At 42.6% G+C, this 23,952-nt stretch overlaps 1 protein-coding gene across 6 annotated transcripts in view; it reads right to left on the bottom strand.

Moving 5' to 3' along the window:
• The window catches only part of SASH1 (SAM and SH3 domain containing 1), a 339,003-nt gene that overhangs the window by 127,751 nt on the left and 187,300 nt on the right, over positions 1-23,952 (bottom strand). For all 6 annotated transcript variants that reach the window (XM_044291728.1, XM_044291725.1, XM_044291729.1 and 3 more), the window contains exons 3-4: positions 19,716-19,769; positions 19,007-19,056 (exon numbers count right to left, since the gene is read on the bottom strand). In XM_044291728.1, the coding sequence (XP_044147663.1) occupies positions 19,007-19,056; positions 19,716-19,769 (104 nt within the window). The remainder of the gene's footprint in view (positions 1-19,006; positions 19,057-19,715; positions 19,770-23,952) is intronic.

The following is a 23,952-nucleotide window of genomic DNA, read 5'->3' as shown; positions in this document are numbered from 1 at the left end:
ACTATCTCAGGAACGGTACATCCTAGAGAGATGATACCCGGTCTAAAACCTTCCCGGACACCTGATGTACCAAATTTCGTGATTGTAAATGCGACGGTGCAGATTCCTTTAGCGGACATACATACACACACACATACATACACTCAGCTTTATATATTAGACGATAGGGCCAGTGGACATTCCGTCCGCATTCGGCAGTGCCGGATCCGGTGAACTTTAGCAGGCAACCTGCCAGAATTCACATCAGAGGTGTGAAAGTAGCCTTAGATTCTTACTGTTGGTTATTACTCTTATCAATAATCAAGAAGGCATTTTTACTTGTCATGGTACTAAATATGAAGTGGAGCACTAATCACAAACTGTGAAACATAGATTAAGGTAAAGGTCATTACACTGGAAACCTCGGATATCAGAACAGGCTCTCATGTCTAAAGTTCACACATGTGCAACTGCCTCCCAACATGAGCGAGTAATCAATAAGAGGGGGAGGGGAATTAGCATGCGGAACGAGCAAGCAACTTGGTTAGAGGCGACCTAGTCAAATAATCAGTGAGAAAGCCAAATTCTCCTATAAACGCTGGGTGATGAATACACTTTCATTTATCTTAATGGGGGCCGGCACTGAGAGACAAACGGCTCCTCAGTCTTATCACATTAGCATGAGGCTGAAAGGAACTTTAAGACGGCAAAGTTTTGACCTCGTTGGCATCCATGTGAAAAAGGGATAGATCGCAAAATAGGTTCATTCAATTATCTCCTCGTCAGGTTCCCATGGAGACGGTCCAAGGAGCGGGTCACAACTTTCTCAGTAAGCGCAAACAGTGCAGCACTCAGCAGACATTTTACCCATGTCAGCATCTGTCCATGCAAGGTGCGGACAACCACAGGGGTGTCGTGCGGGCTCAGAATGCGGACCGTGCAAAGGAGAAAGAATCACTTCTAAAATCACAGCAACTTATGACTTGCTGGAGCTCAACAACAAGCATGTGAACAATCAAGATTCTTATTTATTTTACACACTTATATAGCGCTGACATATTCCGCAGTGCTTTACAGACATTAGCATCGCTCACAATCCAAGTTCCCCATCAGTATGTCTTTGCGATGAAACAAGGAGAACATACAAACTCCATGCAGATGTTGTCCCTGGTCAATACTCCAGTGCTACAAGGCACCAGCGCTAACCACTGAGCCACCATGAAAAAGTGCAATAATTTCAAAATAAAGTGCACCTTAGCTTTCTGTCGGCATACAACTTTATTCTGTGGAATTCTTATATGTATGGGGACTACCAGACACTCTGGGGTCACTTGTTAAGGATTTGTGACTATTTTAGTCGTAAAAATAGCAGCAAGTCCCCCTTTTTTTGGTAGGTTGTGTGGCACCCTAAGGCTACCTGAACACAGGTGCAGGTAAACGCACATAAGATAAGCACAAATTTCCGAGCGGATTTATGTGCATTTCTGCAGCATATCCATAACAAAATCTGAAATGTATAATTCGGTTTTTGGTGTAGATTTCATGTGGTTTTGCTGCAGATCTCACCCTTCCATTAAATGGGGTAAAATCTGCGGCAAAACTTTCATCTCTACATTTATTGTTTCCGAATTGACCAGCAGCCACTCTACTCTCCTATCTCTACAGCAGTTACCTAGGATTTTTATATGGATGGACTATTCTCAGAATAGGCCATCAATATTAGATTGGTGAGGGGGAATGGAGGTTATACCCTGCACCTCCGCCCATCAGCTGGAACTGCACAGCTTCATCCATTGGTAACTGCAGCCCTGCTTCCACTGAAGTGAACAGGAACTACTCTGCAGTTACAAGCTCTGGAGCTGTGTAGTTCCTTCTCTGGAGCTATAACTAAGCAGCTAATCACCAGGGGTGTGGGGAGTCTGATTCCCACTGATCTGACATCCCGAGGATAGGCCATTGATAGAAAAATACTGGTCAACCACTTTAAAGGGGTTATCAAGGGCTGATGAAATAGCCTTAGGACAGGTCATCAACATTAGATCTTAAGGGATGCAACTATTAGATCCCCTGACGATCCGCTGTTTGGAGGAGCAAGCGCTGTATTCCCTTCAATGTTTACCAGAGCTTTTTAGTAGGGACTGCACCTAGTATTACAACTCAATTCTATTGACTTGAATGGGTAGCTGTAAAAAGTTGGTTAAGGATCTTGGAAGGCGCTGCCAGGACTTGGATAGCTAAAACATCAGGAGCAATGTAGATAATAAAGAATAATCTTTTATTAGCAGTTTAGTCTACGCAATTCGAGGGCTAAATTGCCCTCTTCGTCGGGACTGCATTCTTTATATGGACATCGCTCCTGATGTTTTATCAATCCAAATCCTGGCAGCACCTTCCAAGATCCTGAACCAACTTTTTACAGCTACCAGCTACATACCTCCATTTTCACCCCTGCAGCCCTCCTGACATGAGCATCGGAGCAGTTAATGCTCCGAAGCTCTCCTTTGCCCAACGCTAAATCAAGCAGGGCAAAGGCATTTTTTAGCGATCCGGTGACGTACCGGGGCTCTCCATGGGGCTGCCAGGAACCCTAGTGATGTCACCAGCACTGATGGGTGGGATTTAGCGCTGCCCTAGCCAGTAAAACAGCTAGGGCAGCGCTAAAGCCCACCCATCAGAGCCGGTGACGTCACCAAATACACTGTTTCCGCCCGGCAGTGTGTTATTGAAAACAAAAGAGCCCTTGCCCTGCGCGATCTAGCGAAGGGCAAGGGAGCGCATCAGAGCCTGGGTGAAAATAAGGGTATGCCCGGGTTCAGCTCTGAACACGGACAACCCCTTTAACCTGTCGATCGCTCCAAGCATCACAGAGGACCACGGCCTCAGCCTAGGGCAAGCGCCCACTGGTCAGGATTTTAAATAACCAGCAGTACAATTTACAGTTGTAGCGACTTCTCACAACACTATTTGGTAAGCAAACTCTCGCCTTCAAACCTACATTTAAACAACTGATACCGCACATGTGGCGCCCTACTCTTCCCACTTTTATCTTCACCAATTGACTTGAAAGGGATAAAGCTGTAGTAAGCTGTAATACCAGACACAGCCACTAGTAAAAGTATCGAGCTGTAGCTAGTAAACAATGAAGGGGATGCAGTTGTTAACAATGTGCCGTGGTTTCTTCAGCAGCTGATTGGTAGAGGTACCAACAATTAACACTAATCTAACACTGATAACCTATCCTAAGTAACCTTCAAAAGGGTTGTCTCATCCAGTTTCAAAATGGGGCCCAAAGCATCTCCACAAATGTGCTGGTGGTCATTCATATGAATAATGATCCAATATTTCCCAATTTATTGCCCATTATGTAGAATTATCAAGCCTCGTGCACGTATGATGACACTCATTCATCACTTATTGTGCTTGATGCTCTTCTGGCTTCCAGTCATTTCTCAGCAGACTTTTCTGTGAATAACTAGTAATCATACCATAACCTGAAATTGGCTTGCATACTATCAAAATGGGAAAATATTTCCATATTCTTTGCCAAATACAAGAAGAACTCTGTGACCAAAACACAGCTGCATTGTGTATGATCTGCCTCTCCAAATAACCTAGCCTAGAACTTGAGAGAAGGCAAATTACAGCAGATTTGTCACACTCCTCCCGCTCAGCAGCTGATACTAAACTCCCAAAACACACATGTTGCACATCGCATGGTGTCTCCATTCCAGGAATGTTAAGCTGCGTGAAATTCCAGATGATTACTGATATGTGACTTCCTTGGTGAGTGGAATTAACACATTAAACATAACAGGAATATATTTCCACAATTTATCTAGTTTTTACAGTGATAGGTCCAGTAACCCACTGTCTACACAGCAGGACAACTATTTTATGTGAAGCATAAGCCAGCAACGCTGAAAAGTGCTGGCATTGTGATGATACTGGGAATGGACACACTCTGTTGGGCTAGCTAGTAACAGATTAGGCCTTGTATATAGGGAACCAGTGTAAATGCAGGTTCAACTGTGGACAGTCAAATGGTTTGGCCACCATCTGCCTACTGCTGACCAATGTGTAGGTAACATGATTATATGGCTTGGGCTGAAACGATTACTCAAATTAATCAATTAACTCGACACAAAAAAATCCTTGATCCAAATTTTTTGCATCGATTATTCGTTTTTTCCATGTGACCGAGTAATTAGGGAAGAGCTTGCTATTACTCACGCTCCGTGGTCACCCGCCTGCTTGCACAGCGCTGCACTGGATCCTAACGTACACACATCGTCAGGACATTTTAGATCAACTGCGCTGCGGCTGGGCACTGATGGCTAGGAGGGGGAGTGGGGGAACTGATGGCGGTGGGGGAAGCTGGTGGCACTTGGAGGGGAGGCAACTGATGACATGGAGGAGGTGGTGGCATTGGAGGGGGAACTGGTGGCATTGGAGGGGGAACTGGAAAGTAGCAACTGATGGCACTGGGGGGGAGCTGATGGCACAAGGAGGGGGAGCTGATGGCACAAGTGAGGGGGACCTGATGGCACAAGGGAGGGGGACCTGATGGCACTGGGGATGATGAGTTTTTTTTTTTATAGAAAACGTTCTTTTAATTTTTTTTTTCTTATTAGAGTACTCGATTAATCGTTGGCTTAATCGGTAGAATACTTGATTACTAAAGTATTCGATAGCTGCAGCCCTATATATGCCACTAATTATATAGCCCTTGTTGATATTATGTGCTCTTTGCTACATTTTATAAGCCATTCCCCCTTGTTGGGCAAATCTTCTGTGCATTGAGTCCCTGTGCATAAGATGGCCGCTGATGAAGGGTCATGTGACCAGACATCACTCAGCCTTCTGTAGTCAAACACATGGCATCTGCACTAAACTCCCAATGGTGAAAGTGTAGATGACAGGTGCAGTGTACTTGAATGGAGAAGACTTGGTGATGTGTCTGGAGTTATTTTTGCGTGGTCACATGACCCTCCATTAGCTATCATTATATGTGACAGGACCTCTGTGTGGACAGCACAAAAGACTTGGCAAATAAGGGGGCATTCCTTGTAAAATATAGAAAATGGCACAGACTATGAACAAAGGCTATATTACTAAGTGCCATATAATCATCTTACAAACACACAGATCAACTGTACAAAATTAGCAACATAAACTGTGTGACTAGTATTTCAGGACATCTACATACAGTCCCCAGGCACAATATGGAAAATTAGATTATTTTAGCCTTCAACATAAAAAAAAATCATCCCATTACTAATGAAGTGGGCACATGTGTAAAACACATAAACAACAATGGTAAAACAGGATAGTAGTCAGGAAGTAACAAGGCACAGATTTATACAGGGAATGACCTGGATATCCTGAAATCCAAGTTATATAAACAAAGTCATTATCACAGCAACTACATCTATTAAACTATTCTCCCCGTAAAGCAGAAACATTGCCAGGCTTGTACCATGGCAGATTTTGTTGTAATTTGTTGTAGCTAAAGTTGTAAGGGTGGTGTCCCACAAAGATTTCTGTGGCAGTTTTTTGAGCCAAGACCAGAAGTGGATCCAACTTCTGGCTTTGACTCAAAGAACTGCATCAAACATTGACACACAAATATGTGAGTGAAACCACATCCTAAAAGGGGCTGTCCAGGCAGAGGACAGAGAAAAACAATAAAATAGGTCTCACCATCCCATTCCAATGCCTTCCCCACCAGTCTTGTCTTCCTGGTCCCCAGTGACACAGAAATGTGCATACTCAACCAATCACTGACTTGGGCGGGTCACCACTGTGACCAATGTTTGGCTGAACACCCATTTTTTGTGTTGAAATCGAAAAGGGACCAGGAAGTAGAGGCTGGTGGGGGACTGGAAAGCATCAGAATGGGATGGCAAAAAATTGTTTAGTAGGGATGAGAGAACTTGTGTTTCAAGTTCGGCGTATAAGCTTCGGGTTACCTAAGAATTATGGATTCCGCTACCACAGACCATAACTTATGGTCCATGGTAGCAGAATCCATAACGGAAGTCTTAGATAACCCGAACCTTGTATGCCAAACTTGAAAAACAAGTTCACTGATCCCTATTGTTGAGGTTAGTATGACTTATTGCATTATTTTACACCATTCTGATCCTTTTTTTTTTTATTATTTATCTGCTGGACAATCCCTTTAAGAACTGTACCATTTATTGGGCCTGCTGAATAATTTTTCAATCACAGCTTTCCTAATATATATCTCCAAAGTCGGCAGTTTGTTTCTGATTAACTTTACAAAGATAGAGGGACATTTACCAAGACCAGAGTTTTACCTGCCTGTTTTAATCTGTCCCCTTCTTGCTTTAGATGCACCACAATTATGGCGCCTCTTAATATCTGTGTTGCATAAGAGCAGGTCCATGTGACAAAGCAAAGATCTAGACCAACCAACCAAGGCAGTTGGTTTAGATCTCCACTATAATTTATGAAGTTTTTCTGGTGTAGATTATAATACATTTAATAGACTGCCTACTCTGGCCCCTCACTGCTCACCACTTTGAAAAAGTGAGTAGAACCTCCACAAAAAGTCACAAAACGTCTGTGAAAGAGCAGTGTGCACCACAGTTTGCAACTTTTTGGCACCACTTTGGCACAACAGAGGGGATGATACATACCACCCATAATTTCCTGTTCAATAATAACATTAAAATGGTTGTGTCTTCTGTGCAGTCCTGACCGCCAAGCGCCATGGCTTCACTATCCTTTCAGTGATCAGCTGTACCCATTCTGCAAAATTGTGGAACAGATGCAGACTCATTCATACGGTTGTGTGAACGCAGCCTAACACATGAATAGGCCCAGATATTTATATGCCGTGCATAATTTTTTTTACAAATTTTACAAAATGTACAATTTTTAAAGCTGCACTGTAAACAGTATTGCGCTGGCACCATGTGCAAGCCGCTGCATCGCTCCTTCCTCAGGGCACGAATTCCATTCTACACCTCTACAGCTCCTCATCCTCCAGCTCTGCTGGTTCCAGCAACCGGTGTCCGCTGCAGGCTGCAGCCTCCACATCTGATCCAAAGGCTTCCCAGGCCTGTTCCATAGGGCGTGCACTTACTCTTTGCCTCTTAAAGGGCCAGTGCACACACGTCCAAGTCCTTCCCAAGCCGATAGCTGAGTTTCCCTGTGTATTTATGTCATGAGCATTAGGTAACCTAGTCCCTAGTTACCAGCAAAGATGTTATTTTCTCTCTGACTATCTCTGTACATAACTCCAGTTTGACTTCCGACTTTGACTCCTAACCACCTGTCCTGACCTTAGCCTGTTTTTCAGATCCACTGACCACAGCTGATACTGGACTACATATATTGCCTGACCCCATCAGTGCTTCTCACCGGTGTCTCTGACCCCTGTGGGTCGGCTGCCAACTACACCAGGACTGTCTCAAGAGTAAGGGCTCTTTCACATCTGCGTTATTGTCTTCCGGCATAGAGTTCCGTCGTCGGGGCTCTATGCCGGAAGAATACTGATCAGGATTATCCTAATGCATTCTGAATGGACAGTCCGTCCTTCAGGATGCATCAGGATGTCTTCAGTTCCGGAACGGAACGTTTTTTGGCCGCAGCAAATAGTGCAGCATGCTGCGCTTTTTGCTCCAGCCAAAAATCCGGAACACTTGCCGCAAGGCCGGATCCGGAATGAATGCCCATTGAAAGGCATTGATTCGGATCCGGCCTTAAGCTAAACGTCGTTTCGGCGCATTGCCGGATGCGACGTTTAGCTTTTTCTCAATGGTTACCATGGCTGCCGGGACGCTAAAGTCCTGGCAGCCATGGTAAAGTGTAGTGGGGAGCAGGGAGCAGCATACTTACCATCCGTGCGGCTCCTGGGGCGCTCCAGAGTGACGTCAGGGCGCCCCAGGCGCATGGATGACGTGATCGCATGTAAGTATGCCGCTCCCCCGCTCCCCACTACTACTATGGCAACCAGGACTTTAATAGAGTCCTGGGTGCCATAGTAACACTGAAAGCATTTTGAAGACGGATCCGTCTTCAAATGCTTTCAGTACACTTGCGTTTTTCCGGATCCGGCGTGTAATTCCGGCAAGTGGAGTACACGCCGGATCCGGACAACGCAAGTGTGAAAGAGGCCTTAGTGGCCTGGTAACACGCTTAAGGGAAAAAAATAAATAAATAAGAACACAACGCAACAGCACTCTGCAAACCAAATAAAGTACAATAATGCCATAGTAATAGAAAATATTCTGGTGCTAGTGCTACGCTTATTTTGCAAATCTGAGACTCTGGCACCAGGAGAGGTATAGAGTGGGCGCCGTATGCATGTAGGTACCTGCATCCCCCGAATTTAATGGAGGCCATATTGGCGCCAGAAATTATAAAAAGGCAGAGTGGACCCAGCATGCATGTGGAACCTGCACTCCCTGAATTTTATGGTGGTCGTTATGGCACATAACAGTTAGCATTTAGTGTTAGGGCCCAAATAATTTTGTACAAAATATATTTGCCAAGAGTCTCATATTTGCAAAATAAGCGTAGCATTAGCACCAGAATATTTCCTATTACTATTGCATGATTGTACTTTATTTGGTTTGCAGAGTGCTGTTGCATTGTGTTTATTTTTTTTCCATGGCAGCGCGCACCTGCGCATTGGGATGTGCTGACTGACCCCATTTTTGTTTGCTGGTAACACCCCTGCAAAGAAGACCAGATCCTTGTACAGGGGTTAAAGGGTGAAAACCAGGGGCCCACCAGGAAATCGCCCAGAGAGTCAGTCTAAGGTCAAACCGGTTAGTTGGTACAGTGGGTCCACACCCACTGCCTGTAACAAACAGTATTACATTAAAAATGCAATGGATATTTAGAAGCAGAGTTACCCAAGCAAATATGGATACCGCACCCAACACTGGATAATAATCACACATAAAATCCCAAGCCCAGAAGCAAAGGTGTACACTATTAGTGATTCCTATCAAATGGTGAGCACAGTCCCTAACGGTGCCCCGTGGGAGAGGTCTATAACCTGCAGAGCTGGAAATCTAGTTTACAAAGAATTTAACTACACTTCAATATGGACCATGCTGAGAAGGTCTCATACATATTTATATTGTATAATCTGCCACTCACTTTAATAAAAGTCAAGTTGTGATAAAAGAGGAGGCAAAATGGAATCATATTAGTATTTGCTTAACTGGGAGATAAAGCAAATTTACAGGATAGTCGGTGGAACTTTGGCTTGATGGAATTTTATTCAGCACGTTCCCTTATCGACAATATCTAAAAGCTGGAATTTAATAGTTAAAAATATAGCATTAAGCCTAAACTAATATTTAGGGTTAATTTACAGGAAAAGGAAGTATAAAATATTACAGAAACTGGAAGAGAACTTAAAGTATAACTGTCTTTTCAGTTTATTTTTTATATAGTGTAGGGACAGGGGTGTTAAAGGGGGTTGTCTCTAGGGATGAGTGAATCGACTTCGGATGAAATATCAGAAGTCGATTCGCATAAAACTTTGTTCTAATACTGTACGGAGCAGGAGCTCCGTACAGTATTAGAATGTATTGGCTCTGATGAGCCAAAGTTATTGCTTCATGAATTAATTTGCACTGTAAAAAAACATTTCCCAAACTCGGGTTCGGTTCCAAGTATCGGTCATGCTTGCACAATATAGGAAAAAGCATCAGTCTATGTGAGCTCCCACGGTCCTGGCCACCAGAGAGGCTGGTGCTTTTTCCTATAATGTGCAAGCACGACCACCACTGATGGATTGCAGGGCCGTCTGTAACCAAGGAAACGAGCAGTGTATAATGTGATAGAAAAATGAATCCAGCCTAGCAAAGGAAACAATATGGATAATAACAATACATTAGTAAGTGTCTTGTATTAACTTTCTCTACATGATAAATACAACTTACTGAAGTGAGACAACCCCTTTAAGTATTTTTGTAATATACTTCATTAAAGAAATATGTTTCTTTGTACTAGAAAACAGGGTGTAAAGAGTTTACTTAGCAGAGCTCTGATTGAGCACTGCTAAGGAAAGTCTGTCTTCAGAGATCTACTGAGCGCTGAAGATGCCTGTGTGTAACATACAGAGGCTTTCACTACCCCACTACCCCAGTCCATGACTATGTACATGTGCCCCATCACTGTCCATCACCCTGACTATCTGACTTGTTACACACAGGTGTCTGCAGCACTCAGTAAAACGCTGTAGACTTAAAAGGGTTTTCTGATGACCTATCCCCTGGGCTGAGCTGCTCCTATGCAATGTGACTGATCAGCGGGTCGCCACTGGCCTAGGATAATCAGAGAGAAGGCCACAGCGATTACATTAGTGCCCCCGCCTTCTCAAAACAGCTGATCGGCAGGGATCTAGGGTGTCAGAACCCCACAGATCAGATAGTGATGACTTATCCTGAGGATAGGTCATAAGTAAAGAATCTTGGAAAACCCTTTTTTATATACACCTTTCCTTTGCCCTTTATGGCAGCTGAAATGAATAGGGATCAATTGACAAAAAATCCATCTCGGAGGAGTCCATATTAAGGTGTAGTTACATTTTGATGTTGAGTTGCTGCAGATGCTGTGCTCTTGCAATTATTGCTTTTAAATGCTGTTAAGAACAGCTCAGGCAAGATGGCCCCCCTATAATCTGGTTCAAGAAATAGAATTAAAAAAAATCTGCAGTCAGAAAATAAAAACAGATTAGAAAAAAAGGATATGTCTTGCTATCTGTTTTTAACTGGATAAAAGTTTGATGACATATTTCCTTTAAGGCTTGTTATAATCCAGAATGTTATGGTAGACTATGTGGTGCTTATAGAAATGTGTCTCTACTGTATAAAATAATTAACAGAGGTTGTGTAGCAGACGCGTTCTCTGAAAAGCTACTAATTTCACACACTGTACAAGTTAGGCTAGCTAAAGGTGAACTAATTCATTCTTAATAGCTATGAGAAACACTGAAGGAATTTGCAGTTCTGCATTCCAGCTCTTGATCTACCTTGAAATGACATTTTTCAAGACAGAAGTTGGATGAGAAACCATAACCTCAACTTGTCCCAGTTTAGTTTAGGTTTTTCAGCCAGACAGGAAGCGTGCCTTGGTCTCGCATGATGGCTGAAATGTATGAACTAATTTATTATGCAGCCTGCAGTATGTTTCATATGTTTCTTGAAGGGAACCTATCAACTTTTTGCAGACCTCACTGAGGGCAGCATAAATTAGTGACGAAATGCTGATTTCAGTGGTGTGTCACTCATAAGCTAATAGTAAGTGGTTGCTGAGAACCAACATCATAATCATTGCAGGACAGGCCTTGAAAATAGTCAAATCTACCTGAGAAGAGTCATGGTTATTCATAATCTCCTGCTCTCCCCTATCTGCTGATGATCTGCAGTTGTCTCCTAGAGAGAAAGGGAAAAAACTAGGTAGAAGACTGTCAATCATCAGCAGGTGGGCAGGGAGAAGCAGGATTTCATGAATAACCATGACTCTTCTCAGGTGGCCGGGACTCTTTTCCAGGCCTAGTCTGCAATGATTGTGATGTTGGTTCTCGTCAACTACTTATTTTTAACTTACAAAATGATAGACCTCAGAAATCAACTCACCGGTCTCTACTTTATGCTCCCTTTAGTATGGGCAGTGTAAAGTTGATGACTGGTTCCCTTTAAGATAATTAATTTAGTGAAATGATTTTACTTGAAATTTAAAGGGCTTTCCCCATCTCAGACATTTTTAGGATATTTCATCAATTGTTAGATACTAATGGATTTCAGGGGTGGGACCTATCTCCAGAACGGGCCCCTTAAGTGAAGGGAGAGCAGTCATGCATGTGCAGCCACCCTCTGTTCACTGCTATGGGGGTTCAAAAGTAGCCAAGAGCTGGCTTGGCTATTCCCAACAGTCTCATAGCAGTGAATGCAGATGTGGTTGCACTTGTGCCGCGCACTCTCCATCCACCGTAATGGGACTATAGCAGTTGTGAGGAATATGGATTAATATTTACTATCAGCCATGTCCTCACACCCACCATTTGCTGAAAGATGGCAGAGAAAATCAAGCTCCACAGGGGGCCCTGCTTCAAAGCCGCAGCAAGATAGCAGAAAACTCCTAGCAGGCCACATTTGGTTACATTTCACACCTCAAGTCAGACAGCACGGATCCTGCAAGAAAACCCTCAGCAGGAGGTATCAGTCTTTGCCAGGATCAATGATATCTCACAGACATGTTGGCACCTACATTTCATAAGGGATTATGAATCACCCGGCCATCGCAGGCGCAAACCAGATACATAATTGTGTCCAGGTGGCCACGATGAACATGCTCATGGTCTTTGTATGAGGGTGGGATGCCAGGGAAGGGAGATATCCATATCTCCCCACAGAAACCCAATAGAGGCCCCATGTTTGGACTCTAACAACCCTGTTGTACCTATATCTATATCACCTGTATCTCTAACCTCAGACCACATTATATATATATATATATATATATATATATTCTCTCTGTGTATATTGTGTCATCTAGTGTGCCCTTAAGGCGATTAAATATATAATTTAATATTGTGCTATCTTGTTTCTCGATCACGAATACCCACGTCCGTGTTTCGGCCTAGTTATAAACTACCCCGGGTTGGTTTCTCACCCTATATAATCCCGTTAGCAGACCCGGCTTATATCAAACGAAAAGCTGGTGGCAGATACCTGGGCTGAGGCAGCGCTGTTTTCACTGCGGCAGTGAAAAGGCTCTCTCAGCTTGTTGCCTCTCTGTACCCGCGTGGACAAGAGGTGTCTGTTTAAACTGTACCAAGTTGACCTTACCTGCTCCTCTGGAGGGCGTAATGTCACGCTTTGGTAACAAGTGACCATACTGTGTCTCGTGAGCTCGATGTAGGTGACATCAAGCGGGCACGAGGCGTGGTATTCGTCACAGCAGTGAATGAAGAGCACACCATGCATGCATAGTGCCCCATAGGTGTGACCCGTACCTATCTGATAATAATGGCATATTCTAGCATTATATTGGGAATACTTTAAAGACCATGTTTATACATTGCATATTTTCGGATTTGGCTGCATTGGCTAAACTGAGGCAGCCAGATAATGGAAAAGAAACGCACACATAAACCACAGTCACAGTTAAAGGGGTCTAGGACTGTGGTTTCCTGAAGTTTCAAGATCTCCAACAGTGTCCTTTGTGGTGCTGCTTTGACCTTAGGGTTGCTAAACCCATTATTTAAGCTCATTTGGCTTACCGTATATCTTTCCCTCCCGAACCCCTCTATAGGCATGCACATCGGTTTATGCTTGAACAGGGAGAGTGGAAAAGCCACTGTCAGACACAAAAGGATCAGGAAGTTCAAATCCTTATCTATCCTGAATAAGGATGAGCAAAGTCGAGTCGCATAAAGGTTCGTTAGAATACTGTAAGGAGCGAGCACGCCGTACAGTATTAAAATGCATTGGCTCCTATGAGCTAAAGTTATTACTTTGCGAAGTCTGGCAAGACTTCGGGTAATAACTTCAGAAAATAATTTCTACTGTTAAAAACCTTTTACCAAACTCTGTTTCGGTTCCAAGTGGTACCTTGGAGCCAATACATTCTAATACTGTACGGCGCGCTCGCTCAATTTTATGCGAATCGACTTCAGATGTTTCATCACTAATCCTGATGTTGGGGGAAAATTGGGAACCCCCCATACATGTCAAATGGTCAGATAGTCATGCCAAAATCGGTAGGTTCACACATTTCCCACACGGCAGTATCTGTTTTGCAATCCGCAAAAAGCGAATAGCGACCGATAACCTCCTGCACATTTATCGGGGCCCCATTATCAATATGCCTATTCTTGTCCGCAAAATGGCCTAGGAAAATAGAAGATGCGCAGCAGCACGGATGGGGGCAGCACTTGGATATGCTTTTTGCAGTCCCTAAGAAATTAATGTCTGCATGCGAAATGCAAAAAATACAGATCGGACATGGATCAAAAATATGGTCATGTGAATAAAGGCTAATGTGTATGGCCAGCTTCAGGAAACATGCAGGCAAAAGCACTTCATTTACCTAATCCTCACTGAACTGAAAGGGTGGAATACGGTGGGAAATACCAAACATTCAGCTACTCCATTAAATACCACATCAATAAACAATGAAAGACAAAAAAAATATGAATCCACAATTGTCATTAATAAAAAAAAAAACACTTCAGTAATCCTTTTTAACATTCCACTCCACATTCCTTTAAGATTACAGAGATTACCAAATTCTGCTCTATCTTTAATAATGTCCTTAAAAAAAAAATATTTGGAGCGTGACATGTCAAATATGTTTAAGTATATCTTCAGTTAGTAGAAATAGCTGAGTAAATACTATTTATAACATTTTGCGGAACTTCAAGAACAATAATTATGAAGCTGGTGAAGCTTCTGGTTAGCACACAATATTGTTATTTAAATAAGCTGAAAATCCTTATTTCCGAGTCTCATCCCTTTTTCCTGTTAATACTTAAATATCCAGGAACACCCTAATGAGTCAATGGCCCATACAACTTGTTCTGTACATATTGTTCTTTTTCCAGGTGACAGAGTGCTTCTTTACGCTCTATTCACATTACCGCTGACGGTTTCAAAAGGAGCCTCCATCAAATGTGAACAAAGCCTTACCTGAACAAATCTTTGGAGTACGATCTACATCTTTATAGACCATATTGGGATGTCTCATAAAGATGACCCCTTTTTAAAAAGAAGCTGGGAATGTGATCAGCATACATTTATATTAGACTAGGGTCCTTAGAAGGGGACCCCCATCTACAACATTTGTTTGCTCTAACTGGGTAAAATGGTAACGGATTGTTGGCAACATTTTCAAATGGCTTGTCTCCCTTTTACAATCTTGTTTGTATAGAAGGGTCTCCTGAAAGTAGGCTATTCACAGGGTGCACTGCTGTCGAGACTGACAGTGATAATCTGCAGGGGAGCAGAGTAACACAATGGCATTACAAGCTCCAATAAAAAATGGTGAAACTTAAAGGGATTCTGTCACCAGTTTTAACCCCCTCCAGATAAAAATATGGTTATGTTCAGGGAGCTTTACTGATTCCTAATGTGGTCTTATAAATCTAATCTGTAGGCTCATTTTGCCTAAGAAACTGCTATTACTAACCTGTCATTCATAAAAATAAGGTGCCCAAGGGGATGTAAATGGTCCAAGCTGCCGCCCGCACCCGCCGCCGTTCGTGCCCAGCTCCGCCTTTCCTGACCTCAGTGCCGCCTCATAATCCTGTGTGACGCCTCCGGCTCTCCCTCCCCCCTCCTTCTGCTCTAACATCTCGCGCATGCGCACAGGCCTCTGCCTGATGCGCCCGTTCAAACTTCTCCGTTCGGCTTCATGGAGCGAAGTGCGCATGCGCCGGCACTTCGCTCAACCTCCCGATGACCTGCACACTCGCTCCATGAAGCCGAACGGAGAAGTCCGCACGGGCGCATCAGGCAGAGGCCTGTGCGCACGCGCGAGATGTTAGAGCAGGAGGAGGGGGGAGGGAGGGAGAGCCGGAGGCATCACACAGGATTATGAGGCAGCGCTGAGGTCAGGAAAGGCGGAGCTGGGCACGAACGGCGGCAGGTGCGGGCGGCAGCTTGGATCCATTTACATCCCCTTGGGCACCTTATTTTTATGAATGACAGGTTAATATTAGCGTTTTTTAGGCAAAATGAGCCTACAGATTACATTTATAAGACCACATTAGGAATCAGTAAAGCTCCCTGAACATAACCATATTTTTATCTGGAGGGGGTTAAAACTGGTGACAGAATCCCTTTAAAGTATAACTGTCATATTATTATTTTTTTGAGTATTGGATTGTGGTGATTAATATCTCCTTGGTGGCCCTATTTAAACTTTTCACTGTGTATTCAATTACCCCTTAATTCCACAGTTTTGTCCCCTGTACTGCCTACTTTACCTGTGCTTAAAATCAGGTTGATATGCATGGTCCGTCTATGTGTTGAAGGACGGAGGACGCAGAAGCACGCAGCATGCAGGGTCACATTAATGACAGCCAGGGACTGTGTGTAAATGATTAAAGCCAGGTCCTCCCCAGCAGCTGATAAGTGCCTGGGCTGTGTGCACTTCTCGCTGTCCCTGTGCTTGGCAGACTGCTCCCTCACTCAGCAGAGCTGGACAATGCAGAGTTGAAGCAGCGCAGAGCAGGGAAGGGAGATCTGCCATCTGCTCAGTGTATAAATGAAAGCAACATGTGGTAAGAGGACACCTTTGTGCTGCAGGAGATTAACCCTTTTAGGGGGAGGGCTCTGGTTACTGACACTTTTGGGGGGCTATTGTTACTGGCTAGTGAGGGCAGGCGGGATTAACCTCAGGGTAAGGGCAGTAGGCGGCCATCTTAACTGAATAGTGAAATTGCAGTTTTATGCAGACTGGTTGCTAAGGGCTGAATCTTATTAAATATGGAGTTAGTCAGTCTAATAGTAACTGATTCTGGAATATCATGTTATTAGTAACTACACATATGAAAATTGAAATTAGGGTCTAAGTGTGACAGTTATCCTTTAAGGTGGCCATACACATTAGCTTAAGGATGATCCAAATGGACAATTTCAACCAAAACCAACATTCTTTGGTTGAAATTTAACAACGAAACATAGTTTTAACAGACCGATGACAGACAATTATTGTTTGAAAAGGAGTCGGCCATGTTCAATATTTTTGTCCAACAGTCAGAAGATAGATCTTTCATTCAAAGAAAAATCATTCAAGAATGAAAGACTTTTATTTGAAAAATCTTTCCCAGAAAGATCTTTTCTCGACCGCCCACTTTCATTTGAACAAGTATGGCTTGAACAACTGTAACAACCAATATGGACTAAAACTGTGTATAGCTGTGTCTGTGAAAGGAACGTTCACTAGAAGTTTGCACCGACCAACACTCCTTGGTGGCAATTATCTTTATGGTAATACAATCAATAGTCTCCATACATTTTTATTTTTTTACTAAAATAATTAAAATATTGAACTTGACTCAGAAAAAGCCCAGAGAAAGTCCACAGATCCTGAAGATGTTATTGTAGAAAAACTGGTATTTCACCACTCTCTGGGCACTATGCTATGTGCAGTGGTATGGAAGCCCAGACTTTCCTCCTCCCTATACAGTATGCCCTCTCCCCACTCCATGAGTGGAAGCTTTGAAGATATCATTTCAATAGATAAGATAACTGTATGTATATTTCTCCGATTTAAGTGTAATATGAGACAACATAGAATCAAGGGAGAAGAGAAGACATGCTGGAATATTTTTTGTGTAGATTTTGCATTTAGTATTATTCTAATACAGGGGAAGACACTTGAATATAAGGCGTAAAAGCGGATGAGATTCCACAAATAAGGAGTTACAAATGTAAACTTTTAGGGGGAGATTTCAAGATTGGTGCTTTCTGCGTTGGTCTTGATATCCCCTGTACTACCGGAGGACAAGCCTAATTTATGATGAGGAGCAGGCCTCATTATAAATTAGACACATCCTCCTGCAGTCCGCGTGCCTAAACAGCAATCTTTAACAGCTCACGAGCTGCCATATTTTCTGACTTCATTTGCACCAGAAAACTGGTATAAATGAAGATAAATTTATCTCTATTTGACACACCCCTTTCCCACCCTTGCCATGCCCCCTTTTGAAAAAGTGGCAAGGGTGGGGCAAAAAGAGGCACTTGAGCTTTTTTTTTTTTTACTAAGCATTCTGTATTGAGAATGCTATCATTTTCCCTCATAACCATGTTATAAGGGAAAATAATAAAGATCGGGTCCCCCTCCCGATCATCAGCTAGCAACCATGCGTGAAAATCACACCTCATCCGCACTTGCTTGATGAGATTAACACAGCTAATAGAATTTTAATAGTGACTGCTTAGCCTGAGTTCACATCTCCGTCAAGGAGATCCATCAGGCTGTTTCGGCACAGAGCAGCCTGACGGATTTCGCAGGATCCAGCATTTCTGGATTCTCTACTTCACCGCCAGATCCCAATGAACTGTAATGAGGTCCAGTGCTTTCAGGCATGAATGTTGGGTTTCGGAAAGTTTGTTGTTTGGCCAAGACATTTATAAAATTGCCTTGTAATATCTCTCTGTAGTGCATTTGCATCAAGCTTTTTGCTGTTTTTACTCCACTCCACTGAATGCCAACCTAAAAAGTTTCATGGGTTAGGCTAAATGTAATTATAAAATGCGTCAAATGTATTAACTACAGGCACCATTTTTGGCAGAAAACATTTATAAAAATGAATGCCAACCATGAAGAAGTATAACAAAGAGAGAATTGTCTAACCCACCTAGATAACTATGTTAAATGAATGATGCTACATCCAAATTTAGCAAATTTGCACCCTTCCTGATGATTTGTAAATGCAGACTACTTACAATACTATTGATAATTCTTCACCAATTCCTCCCTGTTTGGAATTTTTCTTAAAGAGATATTCTCATTTCAGACACTTCTGGCATATTCACAGGATATGCGATAAATCATTTTATGTGGGCCCCCCATATCTCTAAAACAGAGGTTCCCCAATCGCTTCCTAACTCACCTGTCCTCCTGGCCGCTGCATATGGCAATGAGAAGTGGGCCGGTTTATGGAAACAGCTTGCTGGAAGTTAAAGAAAAAGCCTAGCGCTGCGAGCTCGGCTGTTTCCATAAATCTGGCCACCTCTCACAGCCTAGGACATGGCGGCCAGCAGGATGGAATCAGGTGGGAGACCAACACTATTCTAGAGAGGGGTGAGGCTCTCACAGGTGGGACCCACATATATCAGACATTTATAGCATTTATGTGAATATGGCATAAGTGTTGAGATCAGAGTAGCCCTTAGCTATGTACAATGAGTCTCCAATCAGAAATGTTATGTGTAAAAGAAAAGATCTTTCAAATTTGATGCTGGAAATGATTTAAAAATGACTATTATCCCAGTTGAGTTTAATAATGAAGATAAAGGTAACTTACTTCCTTTCAGTCTCTGGTGTTGATAATGTGCTACTGAATCCTGCAGAATCCTACAAAAGAAATATGGATTTATCTACTGTAAGGCTGGGTTCACATCACTTTTCTGCCCTACGTTTAACATAAATGTTGGGGGGAAAAAGGATACAAAAGTGTACACTACACTTTTCCATCCTGTAGAGTCCAGTAAAAAAAGTATGTTAACGTATTCGTTTTTGTTTATTTTTTTGTTGGCATCCGTTCAATGTATACATTATGGGGCACATTTATTAGGACCAACATTTTAGACGCCAGTGTTAATAAAACCCCAAGCTGGCGATGGATTTGACAAAGTTATGAAAAGGCGCCAGTTCTAAATGTAAGCCTGCTTCCGAGCTGTCTTACATTCAGACCTTTTTCGACTCCTGAAACAGGCGTAGAAAATGGTAAATGAGACGGGCCTGCCGGTCCATTGCCTTCCCCACCCACGCCCACTTTTTTAAACCTGGTGTGAGCGGGGAGAAGTCGCAGATTGTGGCACAACTAACTGTACGCCTAATATAAGCGTATTTCAGCATCATACATGACCCCCTATGTAAATGTAAGATAAAAACGTGATGTGAACCCGGTCTAAGTCAGTGGTGAGGTAAAGTAGGGTGGAGAGTTACATAATAATTGTAACTAAAATTAAAGCTTTAGAAAGTACATGAAAATGATTAAGAATTGCACTTACTTCACTTTGGGGGGATCGCAGCTGTAATGATGTGGAGCCGGCATCAGATTTCTCCTAAAACAAAACATATGTGGCTTAGTCGCAATCCATCTAGAAACGTGGCACATTAGAGGGAGCGCAGACATCATTTTACCAAGATAAAGCACTACATGTACTGTACATGAATGCAGAAAATGAAAACCATAATGTGCTCAACTCCTAACCGACTGCTTTCAGCTGAGGCATACTGTGACAAGTAACTCTCTCCTGATACTCCCAGCTTGACATGAATTGTATTTCCAGAAGTCTGCAGACTTTAATTGCAGGTATCTATTAGGCATACTGGTATAGATGTAGAGTTTACAGTGACTGTTCTGTATACAGCAGTGTAGAAAGGACCGGCACTCACCCATAGTAGACTGTCTGATGAAGGCACGCTCAGTGCCGAAACGCGTCACTTATGATATGTGACCAATAAATTCAGCATTCAAAAAGCTACTACGGGTGAGTGCCGGTCCTTTCTACATTGATGTTTCCTGGGATGCCAGCCCAAGAAAGGGTGAATGATATGATAAAAGTAAGCATGCTAGGAACATATTCGAAAACATGACAGTTCTTCAAAGCAGGAGTAATCTGATCATACCAGGAGCATCTGGTTATGGCAGTACATTGGGGACACACTATAGAGTACTGGCAGAAGCAAGGGAAATGATTCAGATCAATTGCTATTTAGGCAATTTCCTAACAGCTTCTGCTGCACAGTCATAACCATCCAGTCATTGAAACGTATATATGGAAAATTCCAGCACAGACAAAAAAAGGTTATATTGGGACCATTTATATCTCAGGGTCACGTCTGAATGAAAGATTCCTTCTAATTTCTGAAATGTTGCCAACACTATGGACAGGAAATTTTTGAAAATTGGGTTACTCCCCGATGCACACAAACTGTGTCTGGAGTCATCCAAGCCATGCCCACTTCCAATAAACCACTTCCCTTTCGGTAACTTAACCAAGGGATTTTTCACAGGAAATGATAAAATACACATGATTAATTCTGCCTTCTAATAATGTAACATTTACGGCGCACTCTTACTTAGGTACACGGTGAGAATGAAGATGATAGAAGTATCACGAAGGTGGTACGGTAAACCCAAAAATACCAGCACATTCAAGAAATACATTTCCAATGAGCAGCACTTCATCACAACTCATCACTACTATTGTCAGATACTGAATATTCTGCATTGATTTACTTGAAGGCTGTACATGTCTTAAGGACACTGCATGCGGGTTAAATATCAGATTTAAGCATTTAGTGACACACATCTGTTTCTCTTTAGAAGATGTGAATTATTCCAGAAATGTTAAAGTAATACACAAGGATAACATACTTTCTAAGAATATATGTATAATGGACAGGATAATATACAATATATCTGTACACATGTATAGGGGGAATGTAGTTTCAGCATAACTTCTTTATAAACAGAAAACACAACAAGATAAAATTAACACAATAAGAAAATTAAGTGTACGACCTGATATTTGTATATATTGTATGTATCCTAGAACAATGGGTCCTCTATAAGATGCTGAAGACTGAGAAGTTAGAATCAATAAGCTATCCAATTGTCAGGGTCCTTGTCCAGCACCATCCACTGGGGCCATGCAGACAGGAGTCGCCCCTTGAAATATCTACACTAACTAGGTTTAGAATTCAACAAGATGGGAAGATAACTACTTACTATGGAATGAGCTGCTGTTCTCCATCACTATGACTGAGGAGGCTCTCTGGATGTAGTTAGGTTTGCGGGTATCCTGGAAACATGAGGTTGGCCCTGTCATGGCTGAACTGTGCATTTTTTGTATCTGTAGCACAGACACATCCAGATGCATCCTGCCTTACAAAACCTTGACCCTCACCGAACCTTCCTCAGTGAAATCCATAAAATACAAGTGACTAAGTAACTGTAAAAGGCTATAAATCATACATCAGCCACTGACATACAGGAACAAAGATATAAAAAAAAAAAGAAAAGTCGGGCACAGTACAAAACCTATATGCTCAATGTAATAAGCAAGACTACAAACTAGACTTGATCTTAAAGGGAAAGTATCATCAGAAAAAAACTTATTGTTGAAATCATGGTTTTATCTTAACTATATTTTAAAGAATTTTTGGTGATGTTATTTTTAATTTTCCATGTCAGTATCTACATTTAAACAAAAAAATTTAAGTCCTGCTCATCATTACAGACAGGATTAGAATGACCAATATCACCTCTGTGTATAGATAAGAGAGGATCCACCATTCACAACAGGAGATTGCCAAAGCCTCTACTCCCTCTTGACCTCTGCGCAGGTCACAGAGCGTGCCTTAAAAACTCTACCAAAGAAGTCAATGACTCAACTCCAGGTTATTGTTTATGACCCACAGTGGCTGCTGTAAAGCATATTGCTAAATGCTATTAATACCAGCTCTGGCAAGATGGCCACTGCTTGATGGTGGTTGGGGTGCCCATGATATTAAGTGTTTGTATAGGTGAAAGGCAGGGCATATAGTGTACAATGGCCAACGCATGGTGTAGGAGTAGGAAACCAAGTCAGAGGTAGAAGAATAAACATCTCAGTTTACTGTAGTGCATCCAATTATAGCAAAACACAGTTCCATTCTCTCCAAAATAGAGATGTATGGATTTATGCAAGCATGGAGGTATGGTCCTCTTTGTAAACTATATTGGTAAAGTCTCTCACAGTAGAATCTATACTGCACAAGGGTGTATAAATTCCTACCACCTCTCAGTTGGAGTTCCTGAGAGCATGTGATAAGGTGAGGTCTGATAACTGTTCACATGGTGCGGTGCTGTGTGGCGGCCATTGTTGCTTTGGTGCTGTGCTGGTGGGGCCCAGTGCCAAGGTGGCTTTGCTAGGCAGCGGGGGGCGTTGCTTGGCTGCTGGGTCCCGATGCCTATTGGTGTGGTGCTGCGGCGCCGGTGGTCACCGCGAAGTGCCGTGCTGTGCCAAAGTTAGAGTACGTTCCCACTCGAGCAGGCAACCTGGTCGTGGTGAATGGGCCTATGCTTTATGATCAAATTATATACCAATGCCTCATGTACAGTATACAACATAGGGGTAGGTTTACTATATATTGCGCTGAGAAGCGATGTTAATTATGCTGAGAAGCAGTTATTAGATAAAAGCATAATATTGAGGATGTGCGATCCAGTTTTATTCTTATATTTTACATAACTTGGTAAAGTCTCTCACAGTAGAATCTATGGCGAAAAATAATACCTTGGCAATAAGGGCTGTAGTGTCCACTGCCAGATACAGATTTTGCAGGCACATCTGGTCAGGATGTGTTCAAGTTATGGGTGTCTTAACATTGTCCCTCACAGTAGCAAAGTCTGAATGGCTGTAGTAGTAGATTACTTTGCTGACTCCAATGCCAAGTTTTTCTCTTTCTGTAGATCTTGCAGAGATCTGTTAGTCTCTGAAAGGGTTATGATGAAAACTGGATACAATTTTACCTATCATCTCCTTAATGAGGGCAACATGATGGACGTGGCTCAGAAAACAGGGAACTACTTCATTACTAGCTTGGGGAAGGACACTAGTAATGTTAAATAACGTTTTTTGGGGGCAGGTTTAAAGAAACAGCTTAGAGGTACTGGGTCACCTTGAAGAAACCAGCTGTGTATTGAGACTTACTGGAAGTGCTCCATGGTATAGGAACTAACTGGCAATGCTCCATGGGAAAAGAATATGCAAAGAGGTATCTCCCAAGGAAAGAGAATCATCTTGCTAGCACCACCTTGTGGAAGTTTCTCCCTATAAGTCAAAATCTGACTTTTTAACTAAGCCAAGGGAATATTGCCAAGCCAAATATAGATCCATAAACAGCCAGCCAGAATCCTACTTCATACTGACGAGGGGCAAGTACTAATAAAGAAATACCGAGGGTGGTCCCTCAGGGGAGAAAAGGTGCAGTGGCACCCACCCCCGATACTGCTCGGCAGTTAAGACAATACTAAAGAAAGGGAGCAGCAACGTGTTAAAACCTAACTTTTATTGTCAAAAATTAAGATCCCTGAAATGGGAAAAAGGACCCCTTACAGACAAACAATACAGACAACGGCATGGGACCTGGTATGCCAGGTCACCTTTTGGTCAAGTCCGCGGGGCCGCCTCTAAACAAGGTAGAAATGGGACTAATAGACAAATAAACATAAATAAAGTTAAGACCACGGCAGTG

This window comes from Bufo gargarizans, chromosome 4, assembly GCF_014858855.1.
Source record: "Bufo gargarizans isolate SCDJY-AF-19 chromosome 4, ASM1485885v1, whole genome shotgun sequence".
Lineage (NCBI taxonomy): Eukaryota > Metazoa > Chordata > Amphibia > Anura > Bufonidae > Bufo > Bufo gargarizans.
The sequence above is the reverse complement of the archived record's forward strand: the minus strand, read 5'-3'. Positions and strand labels throughout refer to the sequence as shown.